At 41.5% G+C, this 16,976-nt stretch overlaps 1 protein-coding gene, 1 long non-coding RNA gene and 1 other non-coding gene across 3 annotated transcripts; 1 reads left to right on the forward strand and 2 right to left on the reverse strand.

The window, feature by feature from the left end:
* Positions 1–1,061: 1,061 nt before the first annotated feature.
* LOC131221943 (uncharacterized) lies at positions 1,062–14,329 on the reverse strand. Its single transcript, XR_009159673.1, has 3 exons — positions 14,221–14,329; positions 5,745–5,902; positions 1,062–1,330 (listed from the first exon to the last, which is right to left on the reverse strand). It is a non-coding gene; the product is annotated as an uncharacterized LOC131221943 (long non-coding RNA).
* On the reverse strand, positions 11,409–14,241 carry LOC131221942 (pentatricopeptide repeat-containing protein At1g03560, mitochondrial). Its single transcript, XM_058217248.1, has one exon. The coding sequence runs from the start codon at positions 14,207–14,209 to the stop codon at positions 12,230–12,232; it is 1,980 nt and encodes a 659-aa protein (XP_058073231.1). The 5' UTR covers positions 14,210–14,241; the 3' UTR covers positions 11,409–12,229.
* Positions 14,330–16,649: 2,320 nt separating the features above from the next.
* TRNAQ-CUG (transfer RNA glutamine (anticodon CUG)) lies at positions 16,650–16,721 on the forward strand. Its single transcript has one exon. It is a non-coding gene; the product is annotated as a tRNA-Gln (tRNA).
* The last annotated feature ends 255 nt before the right edge of the window (positions 16,722–16,976 follow it).

Genomic DNA, 16,976 nt, shown 5'->3' on the forward strand with positions numbered 1-16,976 from the left:
AAAGGTCCTCAGCCAGAAATAAAGGGAACTAATGATTTGATTGATCATGAGAGACCATAGATTTTATACTCTTGCGGACTACCATGATCATACACACGCACACATTTGATGTACCTCAATCCAGTCCGTCCAAATCATGTCGCACGCTTTCAATGGTTCGTAGCCAATTGTAGGACGTGAGACGGAAAAAAAAGAGACAGATCCAACGCTCAAGTCGACCACACCGTGGTGATTATGACACCCACCGTTGAAACCTTCCTAGGGCCTACAATGATGTTTTTTTGTGGCCTCCATGAAGTTTTCAACAGTTGAGATTCAATCCCCACTGTTTCTTGTGGTGTGGTCCACTTGTGCCTCAGATCTGCCTCATTTTTTGCCTCATGGCCTAAAATGAGCTGGCAAAGCGGATGGATGGCGTGGATAAAAGACATACATCACAGTGGGGCCCACAATCAGGTTGGGCCTGATTTCCAGGCCCACCTGATGAATGCTCTGGATCTCACACACGTTTAATATTGTGCGAGGCACTTGTTTCGGTGCATCTGCACGTGTTCTTGATAGGTGGACCATTTTTAGAAAGAGGCCTACTGACTCTATGGCACCCTATCATCAGCCAGTGAATCTAGGGGGCCCTATCTTTATATGGCTCTTGCTTGAGAATCACACCAAACAGATGATCCTATCCAACAGTTTCTGCTTTTGATATCTTTCTTTAGCATGCCTGTCCCCGTGAAGGCACTCATCCAGATGGATTGTAACATCCTCATCAAACAGTATTCAATTTGCAGGGCATCTATGACTTGGCCCACTGGATGAACGGTCTGGATCCATTGTTTCAGCCGCCACATATTGGAGGACATAGAGACCCATCAAAAAAGAAAAACATACCTTCTGATGAAACTTTAATTCTCTGACAGAATGTGATAGCTGATATGCAGGCACTTAGAATTTGCATACCATGGCACACAAGCAATTTAAATTAAACTCTCCAAATCATGGGTCCCAGCTTAGATGTGTCATGGACCAGTAATCACTATCAGATTGGTGGACATTTATTGGTCATATTTCGACAAACAAGCAAGTGTCCACGAATCAACGGTTAAGATTTTTCGATGAATCTGAGGCCTGGATAGTAAGTTAACAGCAATATATTCCACAATTTAGTTGGTTTGATTTGAGTTAATATAAAGCACATGTACAATTTCCAAGTGCCTGCATATCAGGTATCATATTCAGCCAGAGTATCAAATAACTAGCTAGCTACCAAACAGAATACAAACATACCTCCACACGTGCTGGTTTGGAATTTTAGCCCCACCACGTGACAAACCTGCTACAGAAACAACTCTTGTAAGCAAAAGCATCCGATAAGAGGGGGAGTTATTTAATACTCTGGCAGAGTGTGATGTTTGATACACAGGCGCAGAAATTGTATACATGCCACGCATTAACTCAAGCTACATGGTCCAAAATTATGGGACCCACATTGAATAGGCTGACAACCCACTATCAGATTTTTGGACCAATTTGAGTTACTTGTATGCCACGTGTACAAATTTCTAGCGCATGAACGTCGACCATCAAACTCTGCCAGAGTATCAAAGTATTCCCTCAGTTAGAATTACTGATGACTGCTTGCATGAACACAAACATACACACATTCTTACATGTTATATAACATGGGTCTTTGAGTTTCTAAAGGATGTTTAGAAATCCCAAGAGAATTGCTTTGAGATTCAAAGAACTCGATGGAAATTGCCAATCTTGGTTTTTTTATTTCCTTCGAGATGATAAAGCTTCTTTCAAGGATATGCTTAATAGCTTAAGACATTTCCTACTCTTTCTGGGTCTTTTGATTTTGAAGTTTCCTATTCTTTCTGGGTCTTCAAAGAGAATTGCTTTGAGATTCAAAGAACTCTTGGGAAATTGCAAATCTTGTTTTTGGTTTACTTTGAGATGCTACAGCTTCTTTCAAGGATATGCTTAATAGCTCAAGAAATTTCCTACTCTTTCTGGGTATTTTGATTTTGAAATTTCCTACTCTTCCTGAGCCTTCTGACTTTTAATTTTTTTTTTTTATTATTTGGGTGGTGTTAGCCGCATCAAACTTAAACATTAAAGAAAATTTCTGGATTGTCTCTCTCTCCATTCCTGGGTCTCCGAGTAGAGGTAGAAGCAGCTAGTTTTGTTGTGGGCGATCAAGGAAGAGAATTAAAGTCTTTCGAGTGTCTATGCTAAGAGTCCTGATAAAACTGCAAGGTCAAGCAACACTAGGGAGTGCGAAACTATCAAGTTCTTATTGAATCACTATAAATTTCAGGTGCAGATCGAAAATTGATGCAGATGGGCTGGATTGCAAGGATGGGCTGTGTTGATTACAGTAAGAAGCATTGCAGAAGCATTTTCTGGAGGGTGAGAGCGGAGATCAAGAAGGCCGTCAAGAACAATGTGAGCAAGCAGAGGGTTACATTTCAATATGATCCTTCGAGCTATGCTCTCAACTTCGACGACGGTCATTGTGATTTCGAAGGAGAGAGTTGGGAACTGCAACAGACCCGAAATGGAGAACATCCTCCAAATCGAGATTCTATGTTGGTTTATGTTCTCTGGGTGGAAATATAGTAGAATCGGAAGGATAGAGGTTTTCCATTTGTCTAAGTAATTTTGTTTATCTGCTTGTTTGATGAACTGTAGGATTTCAGTAAGTTAAATAGCAGTTTCAGTTTCAAGTAGAGTTGAATTTCAAAGCATGTAGACTCAGTTTTTCTTTGATTTTGAACGGCTAGGCTTCTGTGATAGTTCAACACCATTTTGAAAATGGTGATGATTCATCCACCTCACATATGGCACTCATGTACAGGTATCTGGACCATCCAAATTGTGGGGCACATTGCTGATGAAGCATTTCTCTAAAATCACACTGATCAAGCAATCCTAACCAACCAATCAAATGGATGGTTAAAATTTAAATAGTGAGTGACCTACATTCCGAGGGGAAAATCAGATTATTACCATCATCTTCTCAGTGTACATTTTTGGCAAAAGACAATCCACAATTGGGTTGACTGCGGCCTGACTGCTGGACAACGATGCCATGCGTATGGTTGAAGAGTCACCGCCATTATTAAAATGCTGGTGAACTAACATAGGAATCTAGCTCTAGTAGGAAGAGGAATCCTTTCAGGTTTTCAAACTAGAGTTCAGAGCATGCAGGAGCCTTCTTCTCCTCCTATTTTTTAATATGAGTCAGATATAATACGGGTTTTAATATGGTTAGGGTGGTTATTTGCTTATTTGGGTTTTGTGCACTGTTTGGATGTCCTGAAAAATCAGTGAAGGAGGTGGAAAACTATGCCTTCTGTTTCATCCTGTGCGGAAACAAATTCCCATTGTGATAAATGTGGAATGCTGCCTTATTGCCTATGCATCCAAACGATCCATTAAATAATTTCCTACTTCAAAGCATGTAGGACTTTAGTTTTTCGTATGAACTTGTAATGTGGGTCAGTTTCTCACTTGGGATCTTGCAATTTTAGTCATAAGCTGGGTCTGGCTCCATGGCTCAGTGGTAGACATACTCTGTTTCAACACTCTGATCATGGGATCAAGTGCCCATGTGGTGCGGGTGTGCGTGGGAAAAAACTGTTATGAGTTGAAGGAACTGGGTCTTGTGTATCTATCTTTATTTTCCTCCGGAAACAAAGCATAGAAAAATCCTTACAGACTCACTGAATTTTGAACCTCTGGTTTTGAAAATCCTCCATGTTTAACTTTGAGGTCCCATTATATTGCTTCGATAAAAACGTGGGGAATTATTTGATACTCTAGCTGTGCATGACAATTGATTCGTAGGAACTTCAAAATGGTATAGGTGACACAAATTAACTGACATTAAACTAGCTAAATTGATGCAGGACAATTAATCACTTGCTCTAAAAGCTAGAACTATTAAAGTATGGCGAATGAATTCCTTTATTTCATAGCCTAGGCCCTACATCTCATGGGTTAGGACCTCGACCGAACCCCCCTCGTGGGCCCCCAATCACATGGGTACCGCATCATACGGGTCGCCCAACCCGAGTGTGTCCCCGCATCCCACAGGCTTCCTCACTCAAACCCGGTGTGAAATGTGCATTTATCACCCCTGGTGAGGGGTCTCAAACACGAGAACTCCCCCGTGGGCCCTTGCCCACTCCGAGTGTGCCCATGCATCCCACAGGCGATCCCACTCGATCCCTGTGTGAAAATGCCCCTGCATTAATCACCCCCAGTGAGGAGTCTCGAACACGAGACCTCCTGCTCTAATACCAATTTCATGCAGGACAATTAACCACTTGCTCTAAAAGCTCAAACTGTTAAAGTATGACGAATTAATCCCTTTATCTCATAGCCCAGGCCCCACATCTCATAGTTTCGGACCTCGGCCAAACCCCCCTCGTGAGCCCCAAATCACACGGATACCGCCTCACAGGGGCCGCCCACCTCGAGTGCATCCCCGCATCCCACAGGCTACCCCACTCAAGCCCGGTGTGAAATGCGCATTAATCACCCCCGGTGAGGAGTCTCGAATACGAGACCTCCCCCGTGGGCCTTGCCCACCCCAAGTGTGCCCTTGCATCCCACAGGCGACCCCACTCGAGCCCGGTGTGAAAATACCCCTGCATTATAAATTGTGTAACTCACTGTCACAAAGCAACAGTTAAGAAATCCGATTCGTTGCACAATCCTAACCTCGGATTTGTGGACAATTTGATGAAATACGACTATTGAATATTTTCATTTTGAACTGTCTAATAAATGTCCACTAATCGGATATTAAAATAGTCAAATAACCATAGTTTTGTATCAATGTAAGACTCTTTAAATTCTAGTCATGTGGAGAAGGCAACTTGGAAAATGTTATTTGGGCTGCCTTAGTCTGGAAGCTTGGAGATTTAGCCCCATCTTGAATAAAATTTCAACATATCAACAAAGGAAGGTATTTTGAAAGAAGCTTTCTGTATCAGGTGATCAGTCTACTTAGTATGAATGTATAATGCACTCTGCTCATCTTAAAAACAGTTGTTATACAAATACTAGGAGGTGTGGCATGTGCAACACACTGCAGAGAGGATGTAAGAGAGAAGGGAAAAGCAAGGGTCATGCCTGGAGTTTCGGAAAGAAAAAGCAGGCGCCGAGGCTTTTTGAGGTTACCTGTTGGCTAGCTTTTGTGCGTGAAATCTGACCCATCTAAAGGACACCGCCACATTTTACTGAAATAATCTTAACTTCAGTTCATAGGTCTTTTATGTTCTTGAATTTTCAAATGTTTGATGCCTTCTGAGAACTACTAGCGAGGGCAAAAATGTTCAAAGACCACTCGCATTATATACAGTAGAGACCATAATCTCTAATACAAAATTCTGATTAACTAAAATGAGATGAACTCAGTTTTAGGCGTCTACCAAACAGTCCCTAAGAAAAACCATTGGATATGGAAATGCTTGCATGCACATATATTGTTATATATACAGCATATGAATCTTGTGTATATGCAGAAAAGCAACAGAAGTGGTTAATGCTTTTAATCATTTAATGTCCAACTGCTATACATTTTTCAGCAGACTTAAATAACCAGAATCTTTTCTAGATATCTATTCACCAAGGTTAGAGAAGCAGAGACTGGCATTGTATTCTGTCCATTTTGTGAAATACTACTACAACGTCTCACAAAACAGAAAATAAATAAATGGGCAAGCTCTTACCTTTTTTCATGACTCTGGCATGTAAGGGTGGCTGCATTCATCTCACTTGCTATTTTCAGGCATTGTGAAATGTCCAGAAGCTCCCCAGCAGGGCAATTTGATGCATCTTAAAATGCTAGCAGTGCAGCTGTCCTTTCCAGCTCCTCTGAAAAGCTTTTCTGCAGCACATTCAAAAGTGCTTACAAGTAGTTAGCAAAAAGCTTGCCTATAAAAAATAAAGTTATATAAAAGCTTTATAATATCATCACCATCATCAAAGCCTTATACCAACAACTAATTGGGCTTAGCTACATGAATCCTGTTACGCAATTCCACTCTATTACGGACCACATCATCAGTAAAACAATAGGTCCACAAATATTTTCTTACTACCTCCACCCATGTCTTTTTGGGCCTTCTGGCCTTCCCCTCACTCTTTTAGAGGCTTCCAATTCAGTCCTAATCAGTGTAGTTCTTTGTCACTGTTACACATGGCCAAACCATCTAAGTCAAATGTTCCTCTTCTTATTACCTATTGGTGTTGCACATAAGTTTCTTTCAATGCTTTCATTCCTAGTCCGATCCTTGTCTTGCCACTCATCCATATCAATATCCTCATTTCTGCTATGCTTATCCTATGAAGAATGAATATGCTGTTCCTTGAGTAGCCAACATTCTGTCCTGTAAAGCATGGCTGGTCTTATAGCCATCCTATAAAAGTTCCCTTTTAGTTTTATTGGTATGCAACAATCACCTAAAACTCCAAATGCACATCTTCACTTCAGCCACCAGCTTTAATTCTATGAGAAACATTAATGCGGGGGCATTTTCACACTAGGCTCGAGTGGGGTGGCCTGTGGGATGCAAGGGCACACTCGGGGTGGGCGGCCTGCGGAACCCATGGATTTGGGGGCTGTGTGAGGCAGGTGGCTCGTGTGAGGTGGAACCCATGGATTTGGGGCCCATGAGGAGGGTTCGGCTGAGAACCTAACCCATGGATTTGGGGCCTGGGCTATGAGAAATGGATTAATTCGCCATGCTCTATCAGTTTGAGCTTTTAGAGCAAGTGGTTAATTGTCCTGCATCAAATATCCTTCTCAATATCATCCCCTATCCTGAATTATCGACCCAAGATACTGAAAATATTCATTTTGGGGTACTTCTTGATCATCAATCTTTAACTAATTCCTAATTTTTACTCCTCTTGTTACACAAATTGCATTACATATATATATATATATATATATATATATATATAGAAATGCTATGGTTATTTGCTTGCATGCAATTGAGACTTTCTTATGGACAATGTGCCAGTCAATATGGAACATGCGTGCGAGATCCAGGCCATTCATTGGGTGCATCATAATTGAACACATGCTGTCCAAATTGTGGGTCCGCACTAGATGGATCCAAAAGTTACAATGAACTGATGATCCTAATTAACTTGTTGGTGCACATTTAACTGGGTGTTAAAATGAAAAACATAGTTGAAGTACAAACTCAATATAAGTCCATTATCAGAAGCTAGGAAGGTCCAATAAATCTGATTCTGGGGTTTCCTCCTCTAAAGTGGGGCCATGTTTTGGGCAATTTGATTTGATTTATGCATCTGTCACGAGTAAAATTGCTGATGAATGGACTAGTCTCTACCAGATGATACATGGTACATAGTAGATCCGACCTCGCTTTTTAGTCGAACTTGATATGGTGTATGTTGTAATACGAAACTGCGGAAAAAGAGAAGGTTTTACAGGCATAAAAGAAGAGGGTTCATGTGCCATTATGTGGGTGCAATATCAGTGTCCTTGCCAAGAGAAGCATCTCAAAGGAGCTATTCGTTCATGATAATCAATTTCACATGCAATGTAGCCTTTTTTTTTTTTTTTTTTGGAGACAGTAAAAGAGAAATTTATTGAAAAAGGCCAAAGACTACAAAGGAAAAGGCCAAAACAAAAGAAAAGCAACGAAAAGAGAACACACTACAGATCTAAGCAGCTAGCTGGAAATTGAGCAGCAAGGAAAACATTAGCAGCATACACCCACTCAATTACATTGATTTCTGCCTTGTAAAAAACTTCAAAAAAACAAACCCTTCAATTTCGAAAGCAGCGACTATTTCTCTCCAATCAAATGCTCTAGAGCCCTGCTAATAAGCATAAATTCCAGATCCGTTTCCCATTCTTACTCTTTCCCCCTCCATGACAAGCCAATAAGAACTGACTAATTGATCTTGGGGAGACCCATGAAACTCCGAATAAATAGAAGATGCTGAACCATATCTTTGATGCAAAGATGCAATGAATGAATAAATGATTGACCGACTCATCATTATAACATAGCAGGCACACATTAGGCAGTATTAAATTGCGCCTTCGAAGATTATCAATTATAAGGACCTTACTCATTCCCACCAACCATGCAATCGTGACCACCTTACAAGGAGCAACATATCTCCAAAGAAACGCTGTATGACACTTGCATTGCTCAATATAACCCCCCTCTAGTCTCTTGTATAGAGACTTAACTGAGAAATTTCCAGATTTTTCAATAAGCCACACAAAATCATCTTCCTATGAAATTGAAGAGAGACGAATCGAAAGAAAATCCAGCAACCTTAACAATTCTTCCACCTCTTCATCACTCAAATTTCTTCTAAGAGGAGGATTCCAAATAACCTGTTCACCGTGAATGGAATAACATCTCTCAATTGAGACATTTTGGACCTAATTCTTTGCCTTCAATTCTTTCCCCATCCACCGATAGACTTGTTGTTTTGTTGACCCACGCTCTTGCACTTGCCATGTGTGAAAAAAAATTGTGTTTTTGTCTCCCTCTTTTAGCCAAACCACCCGAGAATGCTTTCTCCACTTGATTTCCTCCTCTTAACCTTGCATTATGTTTTGCTTTGTAAACCTCTCTCCACACCCTCTCCTTTTTGGACAACTCTTTGGATTCTTCCTTTATATCAAGGGCCTGAATATCTTGAAACAACTTTGCCAATTCCTTTTCGCGAGGCTTCCACACCTTTTTCCACACCATAATTTTCTTTTTTTTTTTTTAATCAATTTCATCTTCTGAAATAGACGAAAGCCTGCATATCCATCCACCTCGAAAGAAGCCCACCATCCTCTGAATTTTTCCACAAAATCATCCACTTGTAACCAAGCCAACTCGAATCTGAAAGGCTGAGGGCCCCAGTCCTCTTCTTACACTTTAAAATAATTGGGCAATGGTTAGACACTGGTTTTGGCAGCACGCTTTGATACACTAACAGATATTTTTCTATCCACTCCGAGGAAACAATCAAGTTTTGATTTAATAGCATTTTACTAGCCACTTGACCATGTGAATTTCACATCTCCCATCGGCAAATCAACCATTTCGTTTCTAACTAGCCATTCTGAAAAGCCCTTCATGCTACGAGTTATTCAATCCCCATTTGATTTTTTGTATGACAACCTTACAACATTAAAGTCGCCTACCAAGGACCACAGCAATTCCATTTCATGTATCCAGCTCGTCCCAAAAGAGAGACCTATTTCTCGTGGTCGACGACCCATAGACAGATGTGAACACCCAATGATAGCCCGAAGCCACTTCACGAAATAGCACTGAAATCGAATAGTTCCCAATCCAACTGTCCTCTTTTGACCAGATATTCATATCCCAAATAATGATAATTCCACCTGCTGCACCTTCTGCATCAAGGGCCACCCATTCTTTAGATTTATCACTCCATAAAGAATTAATTAGCCGCTGATCAATTGACTGCATTTTGGTCTCCTGAAAGGCCACAATATGCGCTTGGTACTTCTTACACAAGTCCCTTATTTGCCCTCTCTTCTATGGGCAGCCCAAACCTCTCACATTCCAACACAATCTTCATTGAGCACTTGTTCTTTCCTCATCTGCCCATGCTGCCAGCCTGGGAGAAAACCGAATAATTTCGTGTGCTGAATCCCTGACCTGACTGCCTGCCTCTGATTAGACTCATCTTCCAAACTACGACCACTGTTATCTTGAGGATTTAGTTTCCTCCCTTTTGATTCCTCAAACTCAAACAATTCCACAATCTTCCGGCCTATCCCCAAATGATACTCCCACCAGTTGAGCTACCTGTAGAGTTACGACTTTTACCTGCCTCATTCCCTGGGCAATTGATACCCTGCTACTATGATTCTGTGACTCATTACTTGATTCTGATCTTGCAATCTGATCTGCCGCCATACCTCGCATCACCGGAATCCTTTGGTTCTGAATGGCAAGTGGAACCATTTCTGGAACTTCCTCGCCATCACAGCTGATATTCTGAGAGTCACCATCAGCCACTATTGATGACAACTGATGAGCTTCTTCTGACACCACTGCAGGGTAAAGGATTGGTGTCAAGCTGTTTTCCGGATCCATTCTACTTTCTAGGGCTCTTGGAGCAAATTCAACCAACTTCCCTTCTACTCCCGTGTGCAGCCCTGTTTGCGAGAAACCAGATTTGGCGTATGCAGAAGAGGAGCACTATTATCTTGCTCGGGTTCAACAATGCTGTCCGATCGACTTCAAATCTGGAATTTCTCCTAGATGAGCTTTCTCTGTTCTCTTCTCCCGTTACATGCACTGTAGCTATGGTACTGCCCACCATAGAAATGGCCCAAACCTCAGTAATGGGGCCAAATGCAGGTGGTTTTTAACCCAAAATATACATTGTAAGTATGATCCCTAGTGGGTGGTGGACATCTAATGGATACAAAAAACTAAAAACTGAACAAGTAGTAAACAGTCCAAATTCAACAAACAATGCTCATTACTGAGATGGTTGAAAATCCATATCTTCGGTAAGTGAAAATCTCAAGGGGCATCTTATTTTGTAGCATGAAACAAATGGTTGAAAATCCATATTTTTACAGAGTACATCTCTCCTGTCCTTTCTCTTTCTATCAATTTCACTGTTATACTCTCCCATTCTCCTCTCTTTCTATAAACCTCACTGTTTAACTATTAGTTTAACCAACGATGCTTGGTTTATATGAGGGAATTTCCCATTTGAGGGATTAAACAATGCTTAAGCCAAAAGGTTGTACTTGTACTGTACGGTTCGGGTTCTGACTGTCAATGATATCATTCTAGCAATTGATATTATGGACCTTGCTGTCAATGACCCATGCATCAAAAAGCCCTGGGATGTTGTAGATGTTTGATATTTGGCCTTTTCTTGGTTGAGTGTGAACCATTGCTGTACATTTTCTCTTAGCCGTCTAGTTTTTGACCACCAATTGAAGGGTTAAGGTCTTCCAATCTGGGGAACTTTTGGTGAATGGGCCATCCACAATGGGGCCCATAACAACAACTTTTTGACTTGGTGAAACATGGGCCCCCTTACCCCACCTGTTCAATTGAAAACCCAAACAGTACCGTGCAACGATTCTACCTGAACATTATAATACCTCTTTTGCTGGTCCCTTGGTTGATTTGTTGTGACGTTTTCATTTCTCTTAAAATTTGTCACCTTTCACACACAAAGTGATAGTAGTAGTAGTAATAGGAGTAGTAGTAACAATAATAATTATAAAATGAATGTGATTAACAAGGATATGATCCTTTTTTCTTCCTTCTCTTTTTTGAAATGGACAAGGAAATAAGAGTGCCATCCAATAAAAACAAAAGAAGACAAGGAATGAGGCTGGTGTGTTGGGTACCTGAATAAATCAATTTCCTGCAAGGAATCAACATTTTATAAAAAATGCGAAAAAAAAATACAAGAAAATTTTACAGCTGGGACATATGAATCGTAATTAAGCTATGTCTGACTGCAAAAATTACACATTCATTGACCTTTTGATTTACTTCAACTATGAAACTTGTGGCTACAAATGGAAGATACAAATCTCTTATTTCCTGTAGTCTTAAGAAGAAGCACCGACGGAGCGAAGCATCTCCTCTGAGACATTTCCTAGGAGTTACGTAGAGCCCTGCTTCGATTTTCAGTGTTGAATATTAGATTCTCTGCACAAGCTTGACTGAGGTTAATAGAATTGGGACCTCTGCCACAGCTAGTAGTGTTTGTTATAGTCTGGTCCATGTAAAAGCAAGTACGACTTGCTCTCATAGCCATGGTAGCCTCCAGATTCCATCCACAGCTTAAAGCGATGATCATCTTCATTGAGTGGAACAAGCATGACTTGTTCCCCTAGTGATGGCAGCCTTCGGATTCTATCCAGCTTAAAGCAAAAACCATCCTCATTGAGTGTTGAAGACTTGGATAATATACGTTCCTAGTTTACTGTTTAGGTGTACCACAAATCATTTCACTTGTGCTTCCTAATCCCATTTAATGCCCTTCGTGGTTGAGGCGGGACACCGAGAGTGGAAACTGCATTAGCATTTTCCACTTTTTCTGCACCAAAACATGGCTGATATGAGTTTGAGAGAAGGGTCCTGTTCTTATCTCAACCACCATTCAGCGTGTCCTATCATCCTTGGAAATCGCCACTACTTATATACTGTAAGTCTCAACCATCTAAGAGAACTCGGAACTTCACCCGCTTTTTTATGCTGCCCCACCTATCGTAGCCTATCCCAATCTTACTATGCATCAGTTTGATGGCCAAGTCGGCATTACCTGCCTTCCTCAATGCGTTGATCATAACCGTCCGAACCCTTCCAGGTATCTCTCTACCTCTATCAACAACACCATCCGCCAATTTGCAAGCCTGCTCGATCCTGCCTGCCTTACACAAGACATTGATCATATCTTCAAAAGCTGTTTCGGGTATAACACCCATTGGTGCCAGATCATCCAATATCTTGCAAGCCCTCGCGACCTTGCCAGAAAGGCAAAGCCCTGTCGAGAGAGCTCTGAAAGAAGCCGGCGTGGGAGTGATGCCCTTATCAATCATTGCCTCCCATAACTTCAGGGCCTCTTCATTCTTATGTTTTTTGAACAGCCCATTGATGAGAATGGTATACGTATAAACTGTTTGATCACAACCTTCATCTTCCATCCTCTTAAAGAGTGCCAATGCCTTCTCCATGTTTCCAGCTTTAGCAAAAGCATCAATAAGCGCATTGTAGCAATATGAATCCCGCACACATCCCTTCTCTAATATCCCTTCAAAAACCTTCTCTGCTTCATGCACCATCCCGCTCTTTCCAAGCCCATCAATAAGGCTAGAATAAAACACAGCATTTATAGGGACACCCTTCTCTCTACAGAGTTTGTAACACTCCATAGCCTTCTCCAAGTTCCCAGCCTTACACAAACCATTAACAACAACACTATAGGTCACCTCATCTGGCTCGAGTCCTTCCTCCTCCATCCGCTCGAAGAGCTTCATCGCCTCCTCCTCTTTCCCAATCTTTGCAAATGAATCAATCAGAGCCGTGTAAATTGCCACATTGGGTTTACAACCCTGCCTAATCATACTCTGAAAAACTGCCAACCCTTCAGTCGGGTTTCCTTCTCTACAGAGCCCTGAGATCACCAAACTGTATGCATGAGGTGGGATCTCTATCCCCTTCTCTTCCATTTCATGATAGAGGCCCAAACAAACATCCAACCCGCCATCCGAATAGCATGACTGCATCAAAGTCAAATACGTTATCTTATCCGGAAGGATGTCCTTCACCTCCATCTCCTGAAACCTCTCCATCGCCTTTTGGGTTTTCCCCGCTTTCCAATACCCTTTAATCAGTATATTATAAGTCACAACATCCGGGCGGATCTTCCCGCCTTCCATGGTCTCAAAAACCCGCTCCGCCGATTCTAGAAAATTTGAATTCACCAAACCATCCATCAAGAAATTGTAAGTGAAAATGCCAGGCTCAATTCCACTCTCCTTCATCCAACGCCACACCCACAACAGTTCCTCGATCATGCCTGAAACGCCCAAGCTCCGTATCAGAGAATTTGACGCGTGTGCAGTCATTGCAAATTCCTTAACCTTAATTTCAGCGATCAACTGTCGGATCGTATCTAATTCTCCGCCAGCGGATGATAAGATATCAATGAGCGAAACGTAGGAGTCGAGCTTGTGATCGTAATTCCTCTGCTTCTCGGCCCAACGGAAGAATTGAAAGGCGGTTTTAGGGGTTTTGGATAGGTTGGGGGAATCGAGGAGGTGCGCCACGAAATTGGGAGATAATCGGATGAGGAATTTGCGGCAGAAGGCATCGAGATCGGATTCGACGGCGGGGGATTCTTGGAGGAGGTGGGCCACGCGATCGAGCCATGGGGAGGGTTGGAGATTTTTAGGGTTTTGGACGGCGAGATCGGAGACGTCGACGAAGGGTTCCATCCATTCAGGAGGAGGGAGGGAAGTGGAGAAGAGCTTAGGAAGATCGAGCCGGGAAGTGGAGACCGTTGGATTGAAGGAGATGGACGGTTGAGATGATGGAGGTGGGTTGGAGGGATGAAAGAGAGGGGAAGGGTTTTGAAGAGAGGGGAAGGGTTTTGGAGGAGAGAAGAAGGGAAATCTGGGGGATTTTCTCATGGCCTGCTCACCAGTTACAATGTTCGATTCACATTAATTCGACGGTCTGGATGGAATTAGCTTGTCCCAGCAGCTGGATCAACGGTGAAGAAGAAGAGACCCGTCATGGATGCTACTGAGTTGCAGGGAGAAGAAGAGAGGAGTTTAGGGACGCGGATTAGCTACTGAACTCGACAGTAGCAGTCTGGCTACTGAAGTGAGGTCACCACGTTCTGTGAGCCCCACCATGATGTATGTGTTGTATCCACACCGTCCATCCATTTTCTAAGATCATTTTAAGGGATGATCCAAATAATTATGAATATATAAGCTAAGTGGACCCCACAACAGAAAACAGTGGGGATTGAATGCCTACCATTAAAAACTTCTTTGGTCAACAGAAATTTTCGATCAAGCTAATATTTATGTTTTCCCTTATTGTATGTCTGTATTAACTTATAAACAGGTCAGATCTCAAATAAACATCATGGTGGATCCTAGGAAGGTTTCAACGGTGGGCTTCACTATCCTACTGTTTTCTGCGGTGGGGTCCACTTGAACTTTGGATCTTTCTCATTCTTTGGCTCATGCCTTAAAATGATATGTCCAAATGGATGGATGGTGTGGATACAACACATATATTATGGTGGGCCCAAAGAACGAGGTGACGTCACTTCAGTAGTTAATCTGCGTCAGATTGCCTACTGAATCCTGATGCTGTCAATAACCAGCATCTACTGGACGGTGCTCTGTGGGCCCTACCATGATGTATGTATTTTATCATCTTAGGGAATGAGAAAAAAAAAATAGAGTTATATCCAATTCTCGTGTGAACCACACCACAAGAAAGAGTGCTGATCAAACGCCCACCGTTAAAAACTTCTTGGATACAACAAAAGTTTTGGATGAAGTTGATATTTTAGTTTTACCTTCATTCAGGTCATTGTGAACTAATCAACAGGTTGGATGGAAAATAAAAATTTCAGTAGAACCTAAGAAGTTTTTAATGGTGGGCGTTCAATCACCCATGTTTTCTTCTGGTGTAGTCCACTTGAGATTTTTATCTATCTCATTTTTTGTATAATTACATTTAATAATATTAAAAAATAGATGGACGGATTGGATAAAACACGTATATCATGGTGGGACCCACAGAGCACTGTCCCTTAGCCAACTCGCTACTGGCAGCGTCTGTAGGCCCATTTTGCATTCGGCCTGCAGCCATTACAAGCTAGGGGTTGGAGGATCATGTGACGGAGATTGCATTGCTAACCTCACTTCGAGATTGAGAATGACATGTTTGAAAGAAAATGAGATTAGAATTAATTTTATAGGCTTTGAAAAATGAGCCTCATGTTAGAAAGTGTGAGATGGAATTTTCAAATCCCATGGAAGATGAATTTTTCTTTTAGCCAGGTGTAATTTGAAAGGAAACCTGGGATTTAATTTTAATTGCATACTTTGCAAACATGGCATTGGAAAATATAGGATACACCCCATTCAGGGATAATACCTTACACATACATTTACTGATACTTTTATAATTCCATCCACCTTAATCCCACCTGATGCAGTTTTCCATTGGGATGAACTGAAAACACAAAAATATTAGCTTAATTCAAAACTTATGTAGCCCTAGGAATGTTTCAAGGGTGGTTGTTCAATCTTCAGTGTTTCCCATAGTGTGGTCCACTTGAATTTTGGATTGAGTTATTTTTGGGAGCATGTCTTAACATGATCTAGAAAAATGGATGAACAGAGTGGATTTCTCGCAACAATCACGGTGGGGCCACCTAGCTTCCCTCACAGGAAGTTGTTGGAAAGGCTTTTACAGGCCATCCGTGTCAGATTGCAGTCCATGTAAAATGGGTTAGGGCTTGCATAAGAGGATTTATAGTATATAATAAACCAGGTTTGGGTCAGGCCAGCAAAGAACAATCGACGCCATGATGGGCTGGAGCCCAGCAACCCATGTCAAGACCTCTTTTTGCAAGATTTTGGCCATTCATCACACATGCATGATATTGATAAAAATACGATTGCAATCTAATAAAAGAAAAAGGCTAATGGCCTTTTAGACACAGCCAAACCTACCTTGATTAGTAAAAGGATATAAATTTTAGAATCAAGCCCAGCATTTAAGAACAAGCCCAAAAGCCAGATGTGCCAGGTTGGTCCTCAATCCGCTTTCTAATTAGTCATTCTTGTTTTGCTTGGTTGGTAATAAATAAATATTCCTTATATCAGAAAAAAGGCCGGGGTCCACACAGCTCCATCTCATAATACCATTTCCCCCCATGGGTTATTTAAAATTCAAATAGATTTTGTTAAAATCCTGATAAATTTTACGAAAAATCGAATGCTGTTGTCGCGATAATTTCAAAATCTCGTTGATGGTAGGCGCGGTAATCCAGAAATGAATCTTATAAATATATTTATTTCTTATCACATGCAAGCAAAAGGTCCCATGGTCTAGTGGTCAGGACATTGGACTCTGAATCCAGTAACCCGAGTTCAAATCTCGGTGGGACCTTAAATCATATATATTTTTTCCCCTTTTTGTAAACACCTCACATTTATGTAGGGCCCACCTTTTTTTTTTTCCTTATGTCATCCTAACCATTCACAAAGTGCTCCCCACCCATATGAACGGGGGGCTCGGATTCTCACATTTATGTGGGGCCTACCGTTTTTTCTTATGTCATCCTAGCCATTCACGAAGTGCTCCCCACCCATATGAACGAGAGTCTCATTTTAGGGATTCAAAATCTCAAGTGGACCACACCAC

The sequence above is a fragment of the Magnolia sinica genome, chromosome 12 (assembly GCF_029962835.1).
Source record: "Magnolia sinica isolate HGM2019 chromosome 12, MsV1, whole genome shotgun sequence".
Classification (NCBI taxonomy): domain Eukaryota; kingdom Viridiplantae; phylum Streptophyta; class Magnoliopsida; order Magnoliales; family Magnoliaceae; genus Magnolia; species Magnolia sinica.

Excerpts from the sequence above, each read along its gene's own strand:
- LOC131221942 (XM_058217248.1), bottom strand. The coding sequence starts at position 14,209 with ATGAGAAAATCCCCCAGATTTCCCTTCTTCTCTCCTCCAAAACCCTTC.